Here is an 18,453-nt window from a genome sequence, read left to right as displayed (position 1 = left end):
TGCTTTGTATTCTTGTAAATTTGACTCAGTTCTCTATACAGTTGAGAAATGAGGTTTTTGTCAGACACTTGCTATAACATTTTCCTTTAAATTTGTTGTTTCTGTTCTAATCTTGGTTGCATTGGTTTTGTTTGTACAAACCCTTTTTAACTTAATGTAATCAAAATGATCTATTTCATTTTTTGCAATGTTCTCTATGTCTTTATTTGGTCATAAAATTTTCCTTATCTATAAATCTGATGGGTAAACTTTCCCCTAATTTGTTTATGGTATTATTCTTCATTTCTAGATCAAGTATCCATTTTGACTTTATCCTAGTGAATGGTGTAAGATGTTGGTCTATGCCCATTTTCTGCCATACTGTTTTCTGGTTTCCTTAGCAGTTTTTGTTAAATAGTGAGTTCTTTCCCCAAAAAGCTTGGATGTTTGGGTTTATCAAACACTAAGTTGCTATGGCCATTAACTGCCATGTGTAGATTACCTAATCTATTCCATTGATCTACTACTCTTATTTCTTAACCAATACCAGATTGTTTTGATGATTACTGCTTTATAGTACAGTTTGAGGTCTGATATGGCTAGGCTTTCTACCTTCATATTTTATTTTCATAAAATCCCTTGATATTCTTGGTCTTTTGTTCTTCCAGATGAATTTTGTGGTTATTTTTTCCCTAATTTTTAAGTAGTTTGATTGGTAAGGCTCTGAATAGGTATACTCTCAGGTATATTATATTGTCTAGTTATGTTATTAATAGATAATGGATAGATGGGGTGACTCACAAAATTAAGTGTTGTTGCTAAGGCTGGCAAATCAGAATTCTGCAATTCTAAGCTGCATCTAGTAGAATTAGCCACTGGGTGTATACATTAAATTTGGGATCAGAAGGCCACTAGGCTGCCAACAAAAGGGGCTTAAGGTTAAAAGAATCTGCTTCTTTACCAATCAGCATTGGCAACTGGCAGCTTACTAGTTCCATAAGTAGTGGTTATTCTTTCAGCCAGGTATGGGGATGACTTAAAGAGATCTAAAATAAAGTTAAAGTGTATTGATTGATCAATAGTAGTCCATATATAGTTCCTGCCCTCAAAATGTTTAAAATCTAATAACAAAGTGATACATGTACACAACTAACTATAATGCAAGTTAGTATTTGATTAAATGTGCAAGAGAGGGGTCTGAAGAAGAGAAAGGATCACTCCTAGTTGGAGAAAACAAAAAAGTAAAAAAGGCAACACAGAATACCTGAGCTGGGCTTTAATATTCGTATATTAGAAGGATGGACATTTAAGACTATCTTGAAAGGATCAGGCTATAATTTTTGCAATAATTATTTGTAAATTGCATTTCTACGGAAAAAATAATAAATTACAATAAATTTTTTTTAAAATTCTGATATTATACAGTTGGCACATGCAGTCCTTCTAGTGTCTAAAAAACAAACATGCAGTTTATTCCATATTTATTTCTATTTCTGACATTGAAGCTACAGTTCTGCTGCCAAAAAAGAAAAATGTGGATACCTCTAGGAAAAAATGGAATATTTCAAACCTTTTCTTTCACTCTTACTCATGGTGACTCTTCAGAGTTAAGCATTAACTTTTGAATTACGAGGATTGGATCTTTCCTAGGTCATTAACTCAGTTTTTGACCCCTGAAGACTACTCATTTAGCTTTCCTGACACAAAGGCAAAGAGAAAGAGAGATCAGCATTTGGAGAAAAATGCCTGAACAAAACTCACAGTTGGAATAAGCAGTACCCAGGGTAAAGAAAAAGCAAGGGAATAAGAGAATCATGGATTCATAGGCTTTCTTAAGAGTTAGGAGAGATGAAGGCCACTGATTTTTAATATAAGGGAAAAGCAAAAGGAGAAAAGAAGAGCAAGATTTGCTTGGTGAAAAGAGGACAGTTGTCAGCAATAACCCTCTAGGTTACTGTCCGGGTCAACAGTAACTCATCTCTAGATTTGTATGTCTTTGGGCTAAACCATTATCTGGAGTGTCGGGACCAGATGGTCAAGAAGTTAAATTTGCTTACTGGTAGCTATTCTAACCCTTGCACATTTCACAGATATCATTTTAGACTAGCCAGAGGTATCTGTAACAACTTCCCCGAGTCTATAGAGGAGAGAGAGCAATTCAATTTAACAAGGGTTTGCTATGTGCAGGGCACTGGGGATGCAAAGGTATCCCCGAACCCCCCAAAATTTGTCAAGTCCTTGCTATATAGAGAGCTAATTTAATGATCGAATAGGAAGTTATGGCACATATCCAAAAAATGATACAACGTGCAAAAGAGTCAGAAGACCTCTTAGAAATAGAGGTTGGATGAAATTATTCTCAAAGGAATACCTCTATTATTCAAAGCCGGGATAGCCCAAATCTGTTGCGATTCCTATTAGAGGAGGTAGTGAGGCTCAGAATTGGGAGCAGGGTGGAGGGTGGAAGGAGAGGAGCAGCTAGATGACTCAGTTTGAGAGAATGTCAAACCTAGAGATGGGTGTAACCCTGGGCAACACACTTAACCCCCATTGCTTAGTTCTTCTGCCTTGAAACCCATGGTTGGTAAGGTTTAAAAAAAAAAAAGTGGAAGGAGGTGGTGTTGGAAAGGGCTAGGGTTTAGGCATCGTTTCAAGAGCTATAAATTCCTGGGTTTGGGCCTCTGCAATTCAGCTGACTTGCTAGGACCTTGGGCTGGACACTCACCCTTAAATCTGTTTTTAAGATAACCTTTTATGTGAATTACTCCATTGGAATTACAAAAGATTACCCTAAGGGTTCCAGTAAATTTAAGTTCAGCCTGCCCATTTGGTTGGTTTAAACCCCTTAATTATGGAACCTATGGAGGAAGAGGGGCTCTGAGAAACTTAACATTAAAGATTTTGGAGCTCTTTGCTAACCCATCTAAAATGAATGCATGAAGAATTTCATGGTGCTTGGAGTTCAAAAGGAATAATAAATTCTCTCCTCCTTTCAAGGAGCTTACATTCTAGTTAGGAAACAAGATAAGCAGATAATAGAATAAAGTGTATAATCTTGGGTGATTTAGGGCTTGGTGAATGGGAGTCTCAAGACCTAACTTGACATTTGGGATCCATAAAACATCCTGAGATATAAGTAATCTTTTCAGAACTCTCTCTCAGCCTCTTATTCATTCCTTTTACATATACCTATTACGTTTTGTCTTTTGATGTTAATCATTGTATGTTTTAACTTCCCCCCACTAGACCATAAGCTCTCCTGAGGTTAAGAGAACATTTTCTTTAAATTAGTGCCTATCATTCAGTAAATATGTAGTCATTTCTTGGAATAGATGATCAGTCAGTCAAACAATAAACATCTATTAAGTGCCGAATCTCAGGCACTGAGCTGTGTGCTGCAGATACCGAAAGAGGCAGAAAGCAGTCCCTGCCCTCAAAGAGCTCACGATCTAATAAAGGAATGAATGCCTTATTTAGCAGTGGGGATTGGACCGGGTTTGGATAGAGAGGATTTGGATCGAGACAAGAAAAGAAAGGAGGAGGAACATCAGCAAATGATATTAAGTCCGTGAGAGACTGAAAATCAGTTTGCAGATATCTGGTCCCCACAGTTCCATAACATCTCTTTACCTCTCTCCTGTGGACAAGATTACTTCGTTGAGGGACTGATATACTTGTTCCATCAGAGAGGGGCTCCTTTGTTCCCTAGAGTCTGGCTCTTCAAATTTTTTCTATCTGTACAGAGTAAATATAATACAGTGAAACAGAAGATAACAGTAAAATGGACATAATGAAGCCTACTCCACAAGGTTGTTATGAGTACCGATTGAGATCATTGTGCAATAGCTCTTGGCAAAGTTTTCAGATTTCACCATTATAAATAATACTATATGGCACATTGAGACAGAAGGTGAAAAATCAATCTAGCATCCAGAAGTTTGGTCTAAATGACACTGGGTTCTGACATGTGGGAACATTAGAATAAAGGACAAAATTTTTCTTTATTGGTCAATTTCCTACTATGTACATAGGTTCAGAATGATTTAAAAAATAGAGCCTTGGGGCAGCAATGGGGGTTCAGTGGGTTGAGAGTCAGACCTAAAGACAGAAGATCCTGGGTACAATTGTGGCCTCAGATACTTCCTAGCTGTATGACCCTGGGCAAGTCACTTAACCCCCATTGCCTAGCCCTTACCACGATATATAGTATTGATTTTTTTTTTTAAACCCTTACCTCTTATCTTAGAATCAATACTTTGTATTGGTTCCAAGGCAGAACATCATTTCAGGGCTAGACAATGAGAGTTTAATGGCTTGCCCAGGGTCACACAGCTAGGAAGTGTCCGAGGTCAGATTTGAACCCAGGATTTCCTGTCTCTACGTCTGGCACTAAATCTACTGAGCCACCTAGCTCCTGCACCACTTCTGCCCCTTAGTATTAATTCTAAGACACAAGGTAAGAGTTTAAAAAAAACAAAACATCTTATTCTAAAAACACAACCCAAACATACTGTCTATGGATCACAAAGTCTTCATTTCCCAGATATAGCAAGTTGTATCCAAAATCTTGGAGGTTAGGAAGGGATTAGGAAGCATTAGCTAAGAGGTGATGTCAGCATGGCAGTAACTATTTTATTAAAAATGTAACTCCTAGGGAGAGAGAAACTTTGGGAGCCAGCCATAGAGTTTTTAGGATCTCTCTTATACTCCTTTATTGTGTAAACCTCACATTTTGTCTAATTTTAGAGTTTTTCTGTTAATGTGGATCTAAATTAGAGAGTCATTATCATCTTGTAGATCAAAACTAACTACATATGTCCAGAGATAGGTGAGATCCAAAGGTCACGCCCCTTGCCCTCTAGCTTGCTAGTTGTGATTTTTATTCTGTGAGATCCCAGGATAGTGTGATTTTTCTAGAGACAGGAGCCCAAGGAAGTGCCTGCTGATAAGGCCAATGGTAGTGCTGATCTGGAAATTTCAAGAAAGAATGAAAAATCAGAAGGAAATAGCAGTGGGAATCACCTAAATGGTTGAGTGCAGTTGACATCAGAAAAATACAGATAAACTTCCCGGGCATAGAAATGAGAATGAATTTCTTTGGGAGTAGAAGAGTATGAGACTTCCTACTGTTGAGTTTAAAGAACTGGGAAACTGTGATTTGAGAAATGCAGCCAGGAACTCCTACCCATAAGACTGTTGTACTCTGATGATATCTGGTTGCTAACCTTCGATGGTAAGGAAAGATATGGTTAATGGTTAGGATAGTGACTTTTTTGTTTGAAAGCAGGTATATTTCTTTCTTGAGTTTTATTGTCTACTTATGAGTGCTTACACCCTTGACATAGAATACTTTCAGACCTAAATCTGATTTCCTAAACAGATTGGAAGGGGTGGTCTTGGGGATTTGTGAATATGTGCTGTTTAAAAATAGGATTCAAATGCCACCTCTCTTGGTAACAGTTTTATTTTGTTCATAGAAAATGTTTAATCAAAGAATAGATGTTTCTTTTATCTTTGGCAAAGTTTGAGAAATTTTGGTTTCATAGGAAGAGAAATGAGTTTCATTTGGGAAACTAATTTGTATAACCTGTTTATCGTTCCCTTTCCTGGGCTGGGGCTTTTAATCTCTTTTGGTCCAGAATATTTAACTTGTTTTGAAAGATCATTAAGGGAAGACTATTTTACATGGAGGGGAAACTCGAGCTCAGTCTTGGGACTGGTAGCATTTGGATAGGCACATAAAGGGAGCAGTATGAGCAAAGCTGTAGGGCAGCAAGGTGGCACAGTGGATAGGAGGCCAGGCCTGGAGACTGGAAGACTTGATAAAATATGACCAAAAACATTAACTAGCTGGGCAAGTCACTTAACCCTTTTTACCTCAGTTTCCTCATCTGTAAAATGGGCTGGAGAAGGAAATGGCAAACTTCTTCAGTCTTTGCCAAGAAAACCCCCAAAATGGGGTCATGAAGAGTTGGATATGACTGAAAAGGACTGAAGGTAACCGGACAAAGTGGTGGAAATGAACATGGTGTGTTGGGTGGGGAAGTAGCATCAGTAAGCAGACCACTTTGACTGGATCAAAGTAAGGATTTGTGTTGTATAATAATGGGGACTGAAGTTAGGAAGATGAAATCAGATCAGATGGTGGAGGGCCTTGGGTGCGAAGCTAAAGATTTGCATTTTATCCTTCAGGCAAAGGGGAAATTTTGAAAATTTAAAGTATTTTTGGACAATAAGACTGGCAGAAGTATATAACAGAATGGAGATGGGGTTTGGCAAGTGGGAGAGATGAGACTAGAGGTCAGAAAGGAGAGGAAAAGGGAAGGGAACCAACATTTATTATGCACAAACTATGTACTAAGTACTATGCCACTCAGTTTATGACCTCACAACAGCCATATGAGTTAGGTGTTATTACCATCTCCATTTTACAGCTGAGGAAACTGAGGCTGACAGAAGTAAAGGAATTTTCCCAGCCTCATACAACTATTAAATGTCTGATGTAGGATTAGAGCTCGGATCTTTTTGATCCTGGGTCCAGTGCTCTATCGACCGCGACACTCAACTTGAAGTTGGTACGGATCAGTTCCATGGTGCGAATGGAGAAAGACTGATAGGTGATGGTTGAGAGACACATTAATCCACAAAGAAAAAAGTGGGAGCTGTTCTCTGTAATCCTAAATAGTTTCTTAAGATCCTCATTTATTCTGTCATCTTACAATATGCTACCTGGGGAAAATCCTGATCCTGGATCTCTTACCTCATCCAGTAACTCAGTTCTTGTAAAATTATCACCCTTGACATTTCTGGCTTCAGAACTGGAAAGATTCCATATTTTCTTCAGGGCAAGAGATGTCTGCTTGAAGAGAGCTCTGTTTGCAGAGTAGTTCCTGAGGTCAGGGCCCAACTGACACTAGCTGAGCTAGTAAACCTGAGCTAATGACCACTTGCATGTTGGCTTATGGAATACTTTGCTCTGCATTCTTTAAGTGGGGGGTTGGGAAAAAGGAAAGAGGAGTTTTAAAGAGGAAGAAAACTGGAAAAACTGGTTAGTGTATTTTCTCATTCATTTTCTCATTGTACTGAGGCTGTTGTGTTCTCATTTAAAGCATTAACTTGCTCTGTTTAAAATTTGGCTGGCAATAGTAATAATATGGAAATAGGTCTTGATCAATGATACATGTAAAACCCAGTGGAATTGCTCGTTGACTACAAGAGTGGATTGGGAGGAGGGGAGGGAAAGAACATGAATCATGGAATCATGGAAAAGTATTCCAAATTAATTAAATAAATAGTTTTTCAGATTAGGAAAAATAAAATAAAATTCGACTGACCATATGTAAGAAACTGCATTTTTCTAAGGGGCAGTGTCTCTTTGATTATATTTTTCTCAGTGGAGTAAAAGATGAATATTTGATGTTGATATCTGTGCCCTAGGATGGATGGGGCAGTGCCATTCCCTAGCTCTTGTCTTCTGTATGTATGGCACCTCAGACCATGAAGTGGGCCCTGATTATTAAATAATGCAGACTGTAGCATCATTGTTAAATAATATAAGAAAAACCAATTTATTTAGCATTGTATAAACTAGACGTGCCTATTGATATATCTTTATTTCACTATTGTTTCATGCCATTAGTAGGTATAATGATCAGTGGGTTATTGGGAAATAACTTTTAAAATAAAAATCCTTTTTAACATTTCTTTCTAGCCCCATATCTCTTTGATCCTTGGATAATGGTGATTTAAAATCTACAATGTGTCTCATATACATTATCTTATTTGAGCCTCATAACAACTAAGTGAGGCCAGAGGTATTATCAAAAAGATACGAAGATTCAGAGCAGTTAAGAATTGTCCATGCTCATTTGGCTAATTGGTATCAGAGGAAGGATATGAATTTAGTATTGGACTCTCTTCACTTGTGCCATGTCCGTTGGGATCATTTCCCCTAAAATATACTTTATCCCTAGTAAAAGGTGTTTAGCCTTTCATTCTATAATTGGGTATATGACTTCATGCAGAAACCTTTGAAAGAGGATTCTCCAATAATACATGTAAAACCCAGTAGAATTGCTTGTTGGCTCCAGGAGGAGGGGAGGGAAAGAACCTGAATCATGTAACCATGGAAAAATATTCTTAATTAATCAATTAATTAAGAATTTTTTAAAAAAGAGACGGTTCTCATCTACACTAAGGCATAAATGAGGTTGGGTTGGGACATGTCAGAAGCCTCTGGGTGTCTAATAAGGGGATAAGGAGAAAGAAAAAGGGGAAGCTGGAAGAGTAAAGATAAACTTGGCTGAATTTAAAATTTCCCGAGGGTTGGCCCTGACAATGATTGATTGCTATTGGTAATGATTTTAGTGGCTTCATAGGGACTAAAGAATATTCCAGTTAAGCAGAGAAAGATACATATAGTTCAGTAGGATATTAGTGTTGGGTATGTTCCATTTAATTCTCATTCCTTGAAATTTGATTATCATGATAACTTTTGATCATATCGAAATAGTAAGAGCACCCCATTCCCTCACCAAGCTGGATAATAATTTTTGTACATAGTAGAAGTGAAGCTGATACAGGAACAGCTATTTCAAGTTTGCTTATTGAGGGTATTTGCCTCGTTCCTTGGAAGAGAGTTGGACAGATGTTTTCTGACATAGATGCCCTGGAAATATCTCCCAAGTCCTCCTGAAATTGGGAAGAGAGTCAAATTTAAAAAGATGTCATTAATTCTCTACAGGTCAGTCTTATGAAATCCGACTTTTGGAGAATCGGAAGCTGGGAGATTTTCAAGATCTCAACACCAAATATGTGAAGGTAAGGAGAACTGTAACCTCTTCTACTTCCTGGCTCCTGGTATTTGATGCTTACTGGAAACTTTGGGCTTCAATCTGAAGTTCTAAGAGCCTGCATTTGGGTGGAGCATGTCATAGAAAAGACTGGAAAGCATAATCCTATAGACCTTTGTATTTTATTTTTCATTTTTTCAGATCAACAATCAACAGTCAATCAAGAGATAGTTCTTGAGGGACTAGACTATATAAGGCACTCATGCTGGTTACTGTGAGGCAACACAAAAATCTAAGCAGGTTTTTTCCTTTTAAGGAGATAGTTGGGAGGACAAAATTGACAAAAAAAAACATTACCAACAATACAAAGAACTGAATAATAGATTTATAATGTGAGTAGTGCTGTAGGAGGTTAAAGGAATAGAAATCCCTTTGGGCTAGAGTAGTCAGAGAAAGTTTTATGGAGAAGGTGAGAGTTGAAATAGGCCTTATAGATTTGTTACTGGTTTTAGATAGGAAGTGTGAGTGAAGAGGAGGAATGTGAGTGAAGAGGAGGAACATTCCTGGCAGGGGCAACAAATAAATCCTCTTGGTGGTCCTGACCCAAACTTACCTTTTGGGACTGTCTTCATTTTAGAGTATCATCCGTGTGGTTTTCCATGACCGGCGGCTACAGTACACAGAGCATCAGCAGCTGGAGGGCTGGAGATGGAGTCGTCCTGGAGATCGAATCCTGGATATTGGTGAGTCTTTCATGTTTTAGATTTTGCCCGAATACATAGATTGAAATTTAATCTGTATTGAACTCCTTCCCAAATGCCAATATGTGATAATTTGATGTCCACATCTATGGATACAGTTAATCAACATATACTTAATTAAATATTTGCCTTGTTCAAGAAATTATTGAAGATATAAAGATGATTATTACGTAGACTGTGCCCTCCCAGATTTTAGTCTATTTGGGAACATAAATATTGTAATTCATGGCAAAATATGTTTAGGGTCCGAAGCCCAGAGAAAGTATGTTATAGACATTCAGAAAAAAAAATGGCTGCAGACTGGCATGGTCAGGGAAGATGTTACCTAAGAGGTGGGGTTTGAATGGCACTTTAAAAGGCGAGTGAGATTTTGATAGGAGAGAGTTACTGGATGGTCTGGGAGAAGCATGGGCAGGTTCAGAGTCTGTTCTTTTAGTTGATGTCTTGCCATGACTTTTCTCTGAGGATTTGAGTCATTGAGCTCAGGCTACTTAAAAAGTTTTTCTTTTTTATTCAGATATCCCTCTCTCTGTTGGCATCTTGGATCCCCGAGCCAGCCCAACACAATTAAATGCAGTGGAATTTCTGTGGGATCCTTCAAAAAGAGCTTCGGCATTCATTCAGGTAATAATCATGCTCTGTTTTTCTCAGTCTAGGGCTAATAACACAGCTAAATATTGGCATTGCTGCTGGTCCTCAAGCCAAACCCTACTCTTTCCTCCAAAATTTTCCAAAATAAGTCTACCAGCCAATCAATAGTAACTTGAGTACTTACTATGTGCTCAGCATTGTTCAAGGTACTGTTGGGTACACAAAATAAAATCTGGTCTCTGTGCTCTAAGAGTTTGTAGTTAAACAGTTGGATAGGCAGGAATATATCCCAGGCAGCAATTATATAATAATGGAATGTTATTGACACTGCAATAGAAGTTCAGAAAAGGGAGAACCCAATCTAGGGTTTAGTCCTCGGGTGAGACTGGATGGAGCTAGGATGGGACCTTACTTAGGCCATATTTATTGAGAATCTAGGATCATTGAGTAGAAAATATAGGAAAATAGATGGAAGGGGAGGGAATTGCAATTGGCAAGAGAGAGAGCAAAGATGCCCAGGGATGAGAATAAGCTAGATATGTATATATTTGGAGGAAGCAGGATGAGGGAGGGGGTTCTGCAGAGAAGGGGGACAGCCAGTGAGGAAACTTAACAGAAATAGTGGGAGATGAAATTGGATGGGTAGGGATAGAACCAGGTAAGAAAGAGTCTTGAATTTCAGCCACAGAAGATTGGATTTGACAGGCAATAAGGCGATATTATTCTTCTGAATGATATATTGTAATTTGCTTTTATTCGATAGTTCAAACTGACCTTTCCATTCGTTTTGCCATCTGCTTATTTCTTTTCTTCCAGGTACATTGCATCAGCACAGAATTCACACCCAGGAAGCATGGGGGAGAAAAGGGAGTTCCTTTTCGAGTGCAAATTGATACTTTTAAACAGAATGAGAATGGGGAGTACACAGAACATCTGCATTCAGCCAGTTGCCAGATCAAAGTGTTCAAGGTGGGGATTACTGTGTTTTTCTCTTTCCTGCCCAGTAATAAAATCTGTAGGACTGTTTACCTCACTCATGTTTTCTGTTGGGTACAGATAAGGATCTTGTAGTGGGGGTGGGTTTTGGTGTTTGGAGGGAAGGGGATTCCTTGGAGAAGTGTAGTGTCCAGTCACTCTGGTACATAGGGATTTTTGGATAACTTTTGAAAACAGAAATCTAGCCAGACATGGTGACTCATGCCAGTCATCTCAGCTGCCAGGGAGACTCATAAATCTTGAGCCCTGGCATTTTGAGCTGCATTGGGCTATGGTGATTGTGTGTCTGTACAAAGTTCTGTATTAATATGGTTAAACTCCTGGGAATTAAGGGGCCGTGATGTTGCCTAAAAAGAGGTGAACAGACCTAGGTTGGAAAAAGATCAGAACTCCCATGACATTCAGCAGTGGGGTTAGGCCATGAGTAACCCATGGACTTCTAGTCTGAAAGAGACAGGGAAATGTAGTCTTTAATAAAAAGAAGCAAAGGTAAAACCTCTTTGTTTCTAGCTAAAACTTTGGATTATCTTGGCAAGAACTGGGGAATTTTCCAGTTATAATTTTTCTTCCCAAATACCAAAAGATGGTCCAAGATTCCTAAGCTGGCTGACAGATTTAGAATAGGCCTACCTTGATGTATTTTCAGTTTATAGAGTCTGTAAATTTGTGTTGGGTATATGTTTTCATTTTTGGATTTGATGCTCTCTAATAATTAAGATTTGTTGAAGGAAATGATGGCACTTAGCTTGGGGGGAAAAAGACTTAGGAGTGGGATCTGGGGAGGGAGAGATACAATGACTGTTAACATATGGAGTAAGGAAGACCTGGGTTTAAATCTCACTTCAGGTACTTAATGTGTTGTGACACTCTACAAGTCATGGAACTTCTTTGTGCCTCAGATGTAGCCTCATCTCTAAAACAAGAAGTTTGGAATTCAGTGGCTTCTAAGGTCCCTTCTAGCTATAAAGCTCCTGTGCTATGACTAGTAAGGATGAACACAGCTCTCTCCAAGTAAAATAGGCTACTTTGTGTCAGGTCATAAGCTTCCATCACTGAATATGGTTAAGCTGTTAGACAATCCCTAGCTTCTTTCGAAGCTCAACCTTTATAGGAAGTCTATTCCAATCTCCCAAGTTGCTTGTGTTCTCTTCTTCAGAAATTACTTTAATATATTTTATATTTTGATATTCTGTGGATATACTATTTCTTTCCAATTGAAATAAGTTCCTCATAATAAGCAAGTTCCTCAAAATAAGTAAGTTCCTCAAGGGCAAAGGCTGTTTCATTTTTGTATTAGTATTCTGAGTACCTATCACAGTGGCTTGCACACAGTAGGAATTTATAAATGCTTCTGAATTGAATATTTTAAATTCATGTTTTGGGCAGGAATTTGGTCCAGTTGAACTTTGAGGTCTTTCCAAACCCAGACTCTTTAGTTCTATGAAAAGACTTGAGCCATACAAGATGAATGTATCTGACATTCTTTTTTTCCCAACTGGTCTTTGGTAAAGGAAGTCTCTTCCCTTCTTGCTTCATACTCATTCTTTTTGCTCCTTTACATTGCTTTTTTCTGACCACATATTTCCTAAGAACAAGTAAAAACTCTACACATATACTATGGCATTCCCAAAAATGTAGGGTCTTTTGGAAAGGTAGGTCATTTGTAAGAGTTCTGTTGAAGGGGCAGCTAAATGGCCTCAGGCCTGGAGGTGGGAAGTCCATGATTCAAATCTGGCTTCAGACACTTTCTAGCTGTGTGACCCTGGGCAAGCCACTTAACTCCTGTTGCCTAACCCTTACAACTCTTCTGCCTTGGAGACTCAGTATCAATTCTAAGATAGAAGGTAAGAATTAAAAAAAAAAAGAATTCAATTTAGGAGAGTAATTAAATTGATCTCAGGGCCCTTCCTATAATTCATAACTGAAGTGTGAGCTGCATATCCTAGGTAAGGACTAAATTAAGTCACTGGGAAGAGGACTTAGTCCTGACTATCAGGAAATTTCTTGGAACTATAATGGACTAAATTCTTTTCTTGGTCCTACTCTCATATGGATCTGGAGATCTTTGGATCCCAGTAAAGTTCTTTTTCTTTAGACAGTTCTTAAAAATTTCCAAAACTGGTTTCACAAAATGCCCTAGGAGATATTTTCTCCTTGATCTGCCAACAGCCCTTCATACAAGCAGTCGAATGAGTATGGAATAGGGAGCAAGAAAGGTTGAGCAAAATTGTCAGTTGCTCCCTTTGCAACTCTTTATCTCCTACCTGAAGCAAGGGAGCAGAGGGTTCTGTAAGTGGAGTCCTTCTGAGGAAAGTGGAGAACAAAAAAATAAATAAATAAAGTATATATCAGTGATGGGCAAACTATGGTCTGCTGGTCAGATGCAGCCCCCTGATATGGTCTATCTGGCCTCACAACAGTATTCCTAATATGATGAATACAACGAGTAGGATACAATACAGTGAAACTTTGAAAGAGTTTCCTTAGAAACAGACTGTCAGATGAGCATTTCCTTTCCCTTGGCCTCCTCTTTAAAAAGTTTACCTGTCACTGGCAATGACTTTGGTACCAATGGAGTACCAATGTTTTAAGAGTACAGAAGGAGAGAATTTCTTCATAATTATCCTGCTTCCAAAAGTTGTTTTTTTTTTAACCAAGAATAAAAATTGACCAATTGACCCTGCAAACTTCTATCAAACTTTATTCTTCATGGAGAATTAAATAAATGATATTAGTTACAATGTTTTGCTGGTTAGAATTATTTTTTCTAGGGTGACCATTTATTTTTTCCTGTTGTTTTCCAAGTGTCTCTCTAATTGGCCAGGTTGAAGTAGGCAAAATTGCTTATGACCAGGGAAGATTGGGAGAAGAGTGGCTAATAGATATCAAGGACACAGTCTGAATTTCAGTTAGCCAAGCTTTGCTTGGCTTTGCTAAACAAAAACCTGTACTCTATTTTCAGCCAAAGGGAGCAGATCGGAAACAGAAGACAGATCGGGAGAAAATGGAGAAGAGAACTGCACAAGAGAAGGAGAAGTACCAGCCATCCTATGAAACTACAATCCTCACAGAGGTTAGGAAACCATCAACCTTTCCTGATCGCCTTCAGGACATGCCTGGAGTCTTAGTCAGGTTTAGATTCTTGTGAACATGCCCTTTTGGCATTAGAATAAATACAAATAAAATGCCAAATTACCACATTGAGGTTAAGACATGGCTTGCTCTCCAGGGGGTCATAACGAAAACCTAGGAGGAGGAGGAGGAGGAGGATTTCCCAATGTTTGGTGACTAGGATTCACTTTGTATTTTAAATGTACCCTCCCTGCCACTCCCTGGAATCAGGAATGTTTTTTAACCTTAATGTCTCAACTACCACGTTCACAAATCATCCCCTATTCTCTTCCTTTGGGATTTTCTCTCTTTTTGTCACCAGTACCCAGCCTGGTTTTTAAGCATGATCAGTTAGTAGACATTACTTGAGAATTACCCTGAGCTTATTTATCACTGTGTTAAATGTTGTAGAAGTTATAAGAGAACCATTAGAGTTCCTACCCACATGGAGCTCCCACTTTTGGTTGGGAGATATGAATCTACTAGCACAGCAGAGACTATGAAATGCTGATATGATAGATAGTACACTGTAGTTAAAGAAGTGTTTGATAAGATAACTTGGGAGAGTCCCTACTAATTCCTAAAGATTCTAGGATTTGCCATGTGCTATTTAGAATTGGGGAATAAGTTCAATATACATTGAAGTTTCCTTCCTTCCTCTTTTTTTCCTTCCTTTCTTTATTCTTTCCTTTGTTCTTTCCTCCCCTCCTGACTTTAAATCAATACTGTGGATCGATTCCAAGGCAAAAAAGTGTTAAGGGCTAGGCCATGAGAGTTAAGTGACTTATCCAGAGTCATACAGTTAGAAAGTATCTTGAGGCCTGATTTGAACCCAGGACTTCCTATCTCTAGGTCTAGCTCTCTTAATCCACTGAGCCACCTAACAATCTTGAGTTTTCAGGAAAGGCTTTTTTAAGGAGGTGGGACTTTAGCTTGGCCTTCCAGAGTAGTTAGGATTTGAGTAAGTAGATGAGAAGGAGAAGACTAGTCCAGGTATTAGATACAGCATAAGTAAAGGCCCAGAGATAAATGATGGCTAGGAAAATTAGGGCATGGCCCAGGGGTCTTTTAGGGAACTTAAAATGACATAGTGATGGTATGATCAACATATCTTTATTGAGTAGCTATATATGTTGTCTAGAAGCAGTTAATTTAGCCAAGTGGATAGAGTGCTAGACCTGGAATTGGGAAGACTCATCAACATGAGTTCAAATCTGGCCTACCCTAGCCAAGGACTTAACTCTATTTGCCTCAGTTTCCTCATGTGTAAAATGAGCTGGAGAAGAAAATGGCAAACCACTCTAGTATCTTTGCCAAGAAAACTCCAAATAGGGTCATGAGAAGTCAGATGTGACTGAAAAATTCTTGAACAACAATATCATCTATACTGTGACTAGCACTGTACTCACCGCTATTGCCAGTGAAAGACATAGCTCTTGTCCTCAAGGAGCTTACAGTCTGGTGGAAAGACAATAATAAAAAGTAGCCTAGGCTAAGGCCCCAAGGAGCGCAGTCGTCAATTATTATTAATTATTATTATAGTCGTTAAGTATTATTAATCATTCAGGTCAGTCAATAAACATTCACTGTGATTTTTATGTTTTGGCTAAGTCCAATCCATCTTTCTTTTGTTTTGTGTGGAATCCTCATCTTGACAATAATTGAGCTAAGAAGCCCTGTTTTGAAACACTAAAATGAAGCGAGGCATAGTCATATCTTCTCATCAGGCTTCTTCTTGCCTTTGCAAGCTGTAGAATTTGGCACCGTCAAATTCCAACCTGCTTTGGCCACGGAGTTAAATATTTACCAACTCTGTAGTTTAAAGGGTGATAGTAAATCTTAAAGGAATGCTACAGGTCGACTCTACAAGGAAACACTGTTAAAAGGAAGGAAAGGAATGGATACCAGAACTACAGTATTTTTATCCTGCTGAGTCTGCTTTCTCATGGGTGTAGTAGACTGCTGTGTCACTTAATATCGTCTCCTCAACAAGAGTGTATGCTCTTTCGGAGGAGAGTTAGTGTGTCTTAAGCACCCATACAGTGTCTTGTGCACAATATACATTCAGTAATTTAAAAAAATTTGAATTGTGGGTGGTTGTTTCACTATTGACTGAAGTACATTGTGATGTACATCTCCATCTGCCTCCATGTACCATGAGTTTACTTTCTTAGTTAGGGACATGGGAGTAGAACTTCTTACCATCTTTCTTATAGCTCCTCTATAAGACTGACTTGAAACAATCTGATGGGACTACCTAGAGGAAAAGGTAATCCCAATCAACACAAAATTTCATTGGTATTCGGTTTATGTCTCAGATTATTATATACTTGATCTGAGGCATACTTAATCGGAAAGGTGATCTAGTCAACATCTTTTCTACTATTACTTTGTGGGGTGGAGGCAGAGAAGAGAACACTATGCTTTGTTTTGAATGCTCTCTTGAAACAAGGAGAAAATACAGTGTTGGCACCAAATCTACATTCTCAATAGCCCCAAAATACACTTGGGTCACTGCTGCTCTTTGCTCTGTTCTGACAGTGTTCTCCATGGCCAGATATTCCTTACCAAGTAAACAATGTCCCATCACCGAGTTACAACAGCTCTCCAAACAGCTTCAGCCTGGGAGATGGGTACGTCTGGAAATTTCTTCCTTTGGATTATGTGGAAAGATATATTGTAGGTTTCTTTCTTTGTCTTCCTTGATCTCTTTTGTATGGTATGGGGGGCATTGATATGAGTTTGAGAATTATTGAGTCCAAGGATTGTAGTACTTTTATTTAATTGCTAATAAAAGATTGCCAATAAAATATATGTTGCCTTTCATTTTAGTTTAGCCTATTTTCAGCCCAATGAGGGAAATCAGAAACCTTAGGAAACACAGCTGAGGTGTACTTTAGGATGGCAAGTAGACTGTTAGTCATTGATTGGCTTGAATCAGTTGTGTTATAAGATATTAATCACAATCTCTATTTCTGTTACTAATGATGAACTTTGAATTTGTAACATTTTTGCTGTCCCTGCAGACAGGTATAAGAGATGGTGTGAGAAATGCTTAGACTATAAAGAACTAGAAGTTAAGGGACTTGACTTCTAGTCTTCCATTTGACACTGGGCTACTCTGACTTTAGCCATATGATTTTGGGGAAATTGATCAACTTCTCTATGCTCTAGTTTTCTCACCTACAAAAGAGAGTTGGGTTGAATGGTTTTCGAGGTTCCATTCATCTCTAAAAATGCTTGGTAGTTCATTGAACATTTTCAGTGATGAATTCATTTTCTTGGCCTTTGCAGATATGATACCCCTAAAAAAAAAAAAAAAAGAATTGTTATCCTAGAAATTGGGCTGAGTTTCAATTTTATGATTCCCTAGTTTCCAGGTTTCTGGGGCTGTGAAGCTCCAGAAGTGTCATAAGGTTAATTTTTCTGCCTCTCTGTATTAATTTCAGGCTTTGGATAGGTTGACTGCTTGTAGGAAGAACTATAGTGAAGGAAGTAAATGTACTAAGATAGTTATTTGTGTCAGGAGATGGAACTCTAAAATGTAAATCTGTATGATATTTGCAGAGGTCTGACTTATGAAGGAAGACAGTGGTTTTCTACTAGAGAAACTGGTTTGACCCCAAATTTGATCTTTTCAAGAGAAAGACTGACCATTGACACTGAAACAGGGAATTCCCTAAGGAGGGTCACAGTTTTCCATATTTGTTTCATTTGGCAAGCTCTCCTTTCTTTGTCTTGACACTAGAAAATACAGCTCTTGTTTTTTTGCTATAAGCAATTGCTACGTATGAATGGCTGTACATTAAAAAAAAAAAAGGAGGAAGCATGATTCGATCCATAAAAATCTATAAATGAAGGAATAAATTAAAGGATAGTTACTTGCAATGCAAGAGAATTTCACATTGGTGGAATTCCTTTGACCTCCCCATGCAAGTTAATGTAGAAGTAGATGGTCTGAAATTCAATTTACATGTTATTTTTCCTGTATGCCTGTGGAAATGAGGTTGGTGGGATGGCCTATACATTGAGTATGATTTGTTTAGTACCATTTTAGTGTCTGTGCCAGAAACAGTGCAGTTCAGACCCAAAAGAACAAAACTAGAATCTCATTCCTCAAGAATTTGCAACTTGGATTACCTAGGTCTCAGAAATCATCCATTGGATTTAACCTATGAAACCTTTGAGCAAACACTAAAGGGTTAATGTGAGATTTTGATGAT

General features: G+C 38.3%; 1 protein-coding gene across 2 annotated transcripts in view; it reads left to right on the top strand.

Annotated features, from left to right (window-relative positions):
* Nucleotides 1-18,453, top strand: part of TFCP2L1 (transcription factor CP2 like 1) — a 55,830-nt gene that overhangs the window by 20,691 nt on the left and 16,686 nt on the right. For both annotated transcript variants that reach the window (XM_044669933.1, XM_044669932.1), the window contains 6 exons: nt 8,723-8,799; nt 9,409-9,514; nt 10,050-10,156; nt 10,940-11,092; nt 14,082-14,192; nt 16,772-16,863. In XM_044669933.1, coding sequence (XP_044525868.1) covers nt 8,723-8,799; nt 9,409-9,514; nt 10,050-10,156; nt 10,940-11,092; nt 14,082-14,192; nt 16,772-16,863 — 646 coding nt within the window. The remainder of the gene's footprint in view (nt 1-8,722; nt 8,800-9,408; nt 9,515-10,049; nt 10,157-10,939; nt 11,093-14,081; nt 14,193-16,771; nt 16,864-18,453) is intronic.

The sequence above is a fragment of the Gracilinanus agilis genome, chromosome 3 (genome assembly GCF_016433145.1).
Source record: "Gracilinanus agilis isolate LMUSP501 chromosome 3, AgileGrace, whole genome shotgun sequence".
Lineage (NCBI taxonomy): Eukaryota > Metazoa > Chordata > Mammalia > Didelphimorphia > Didelphidae > Gracilinanus > Gracilinanus agilis.
Note: the sequence above shows the minus strand (reverse complement) of the source record. Positions and strands in the feature narration are given on the sequence as shown.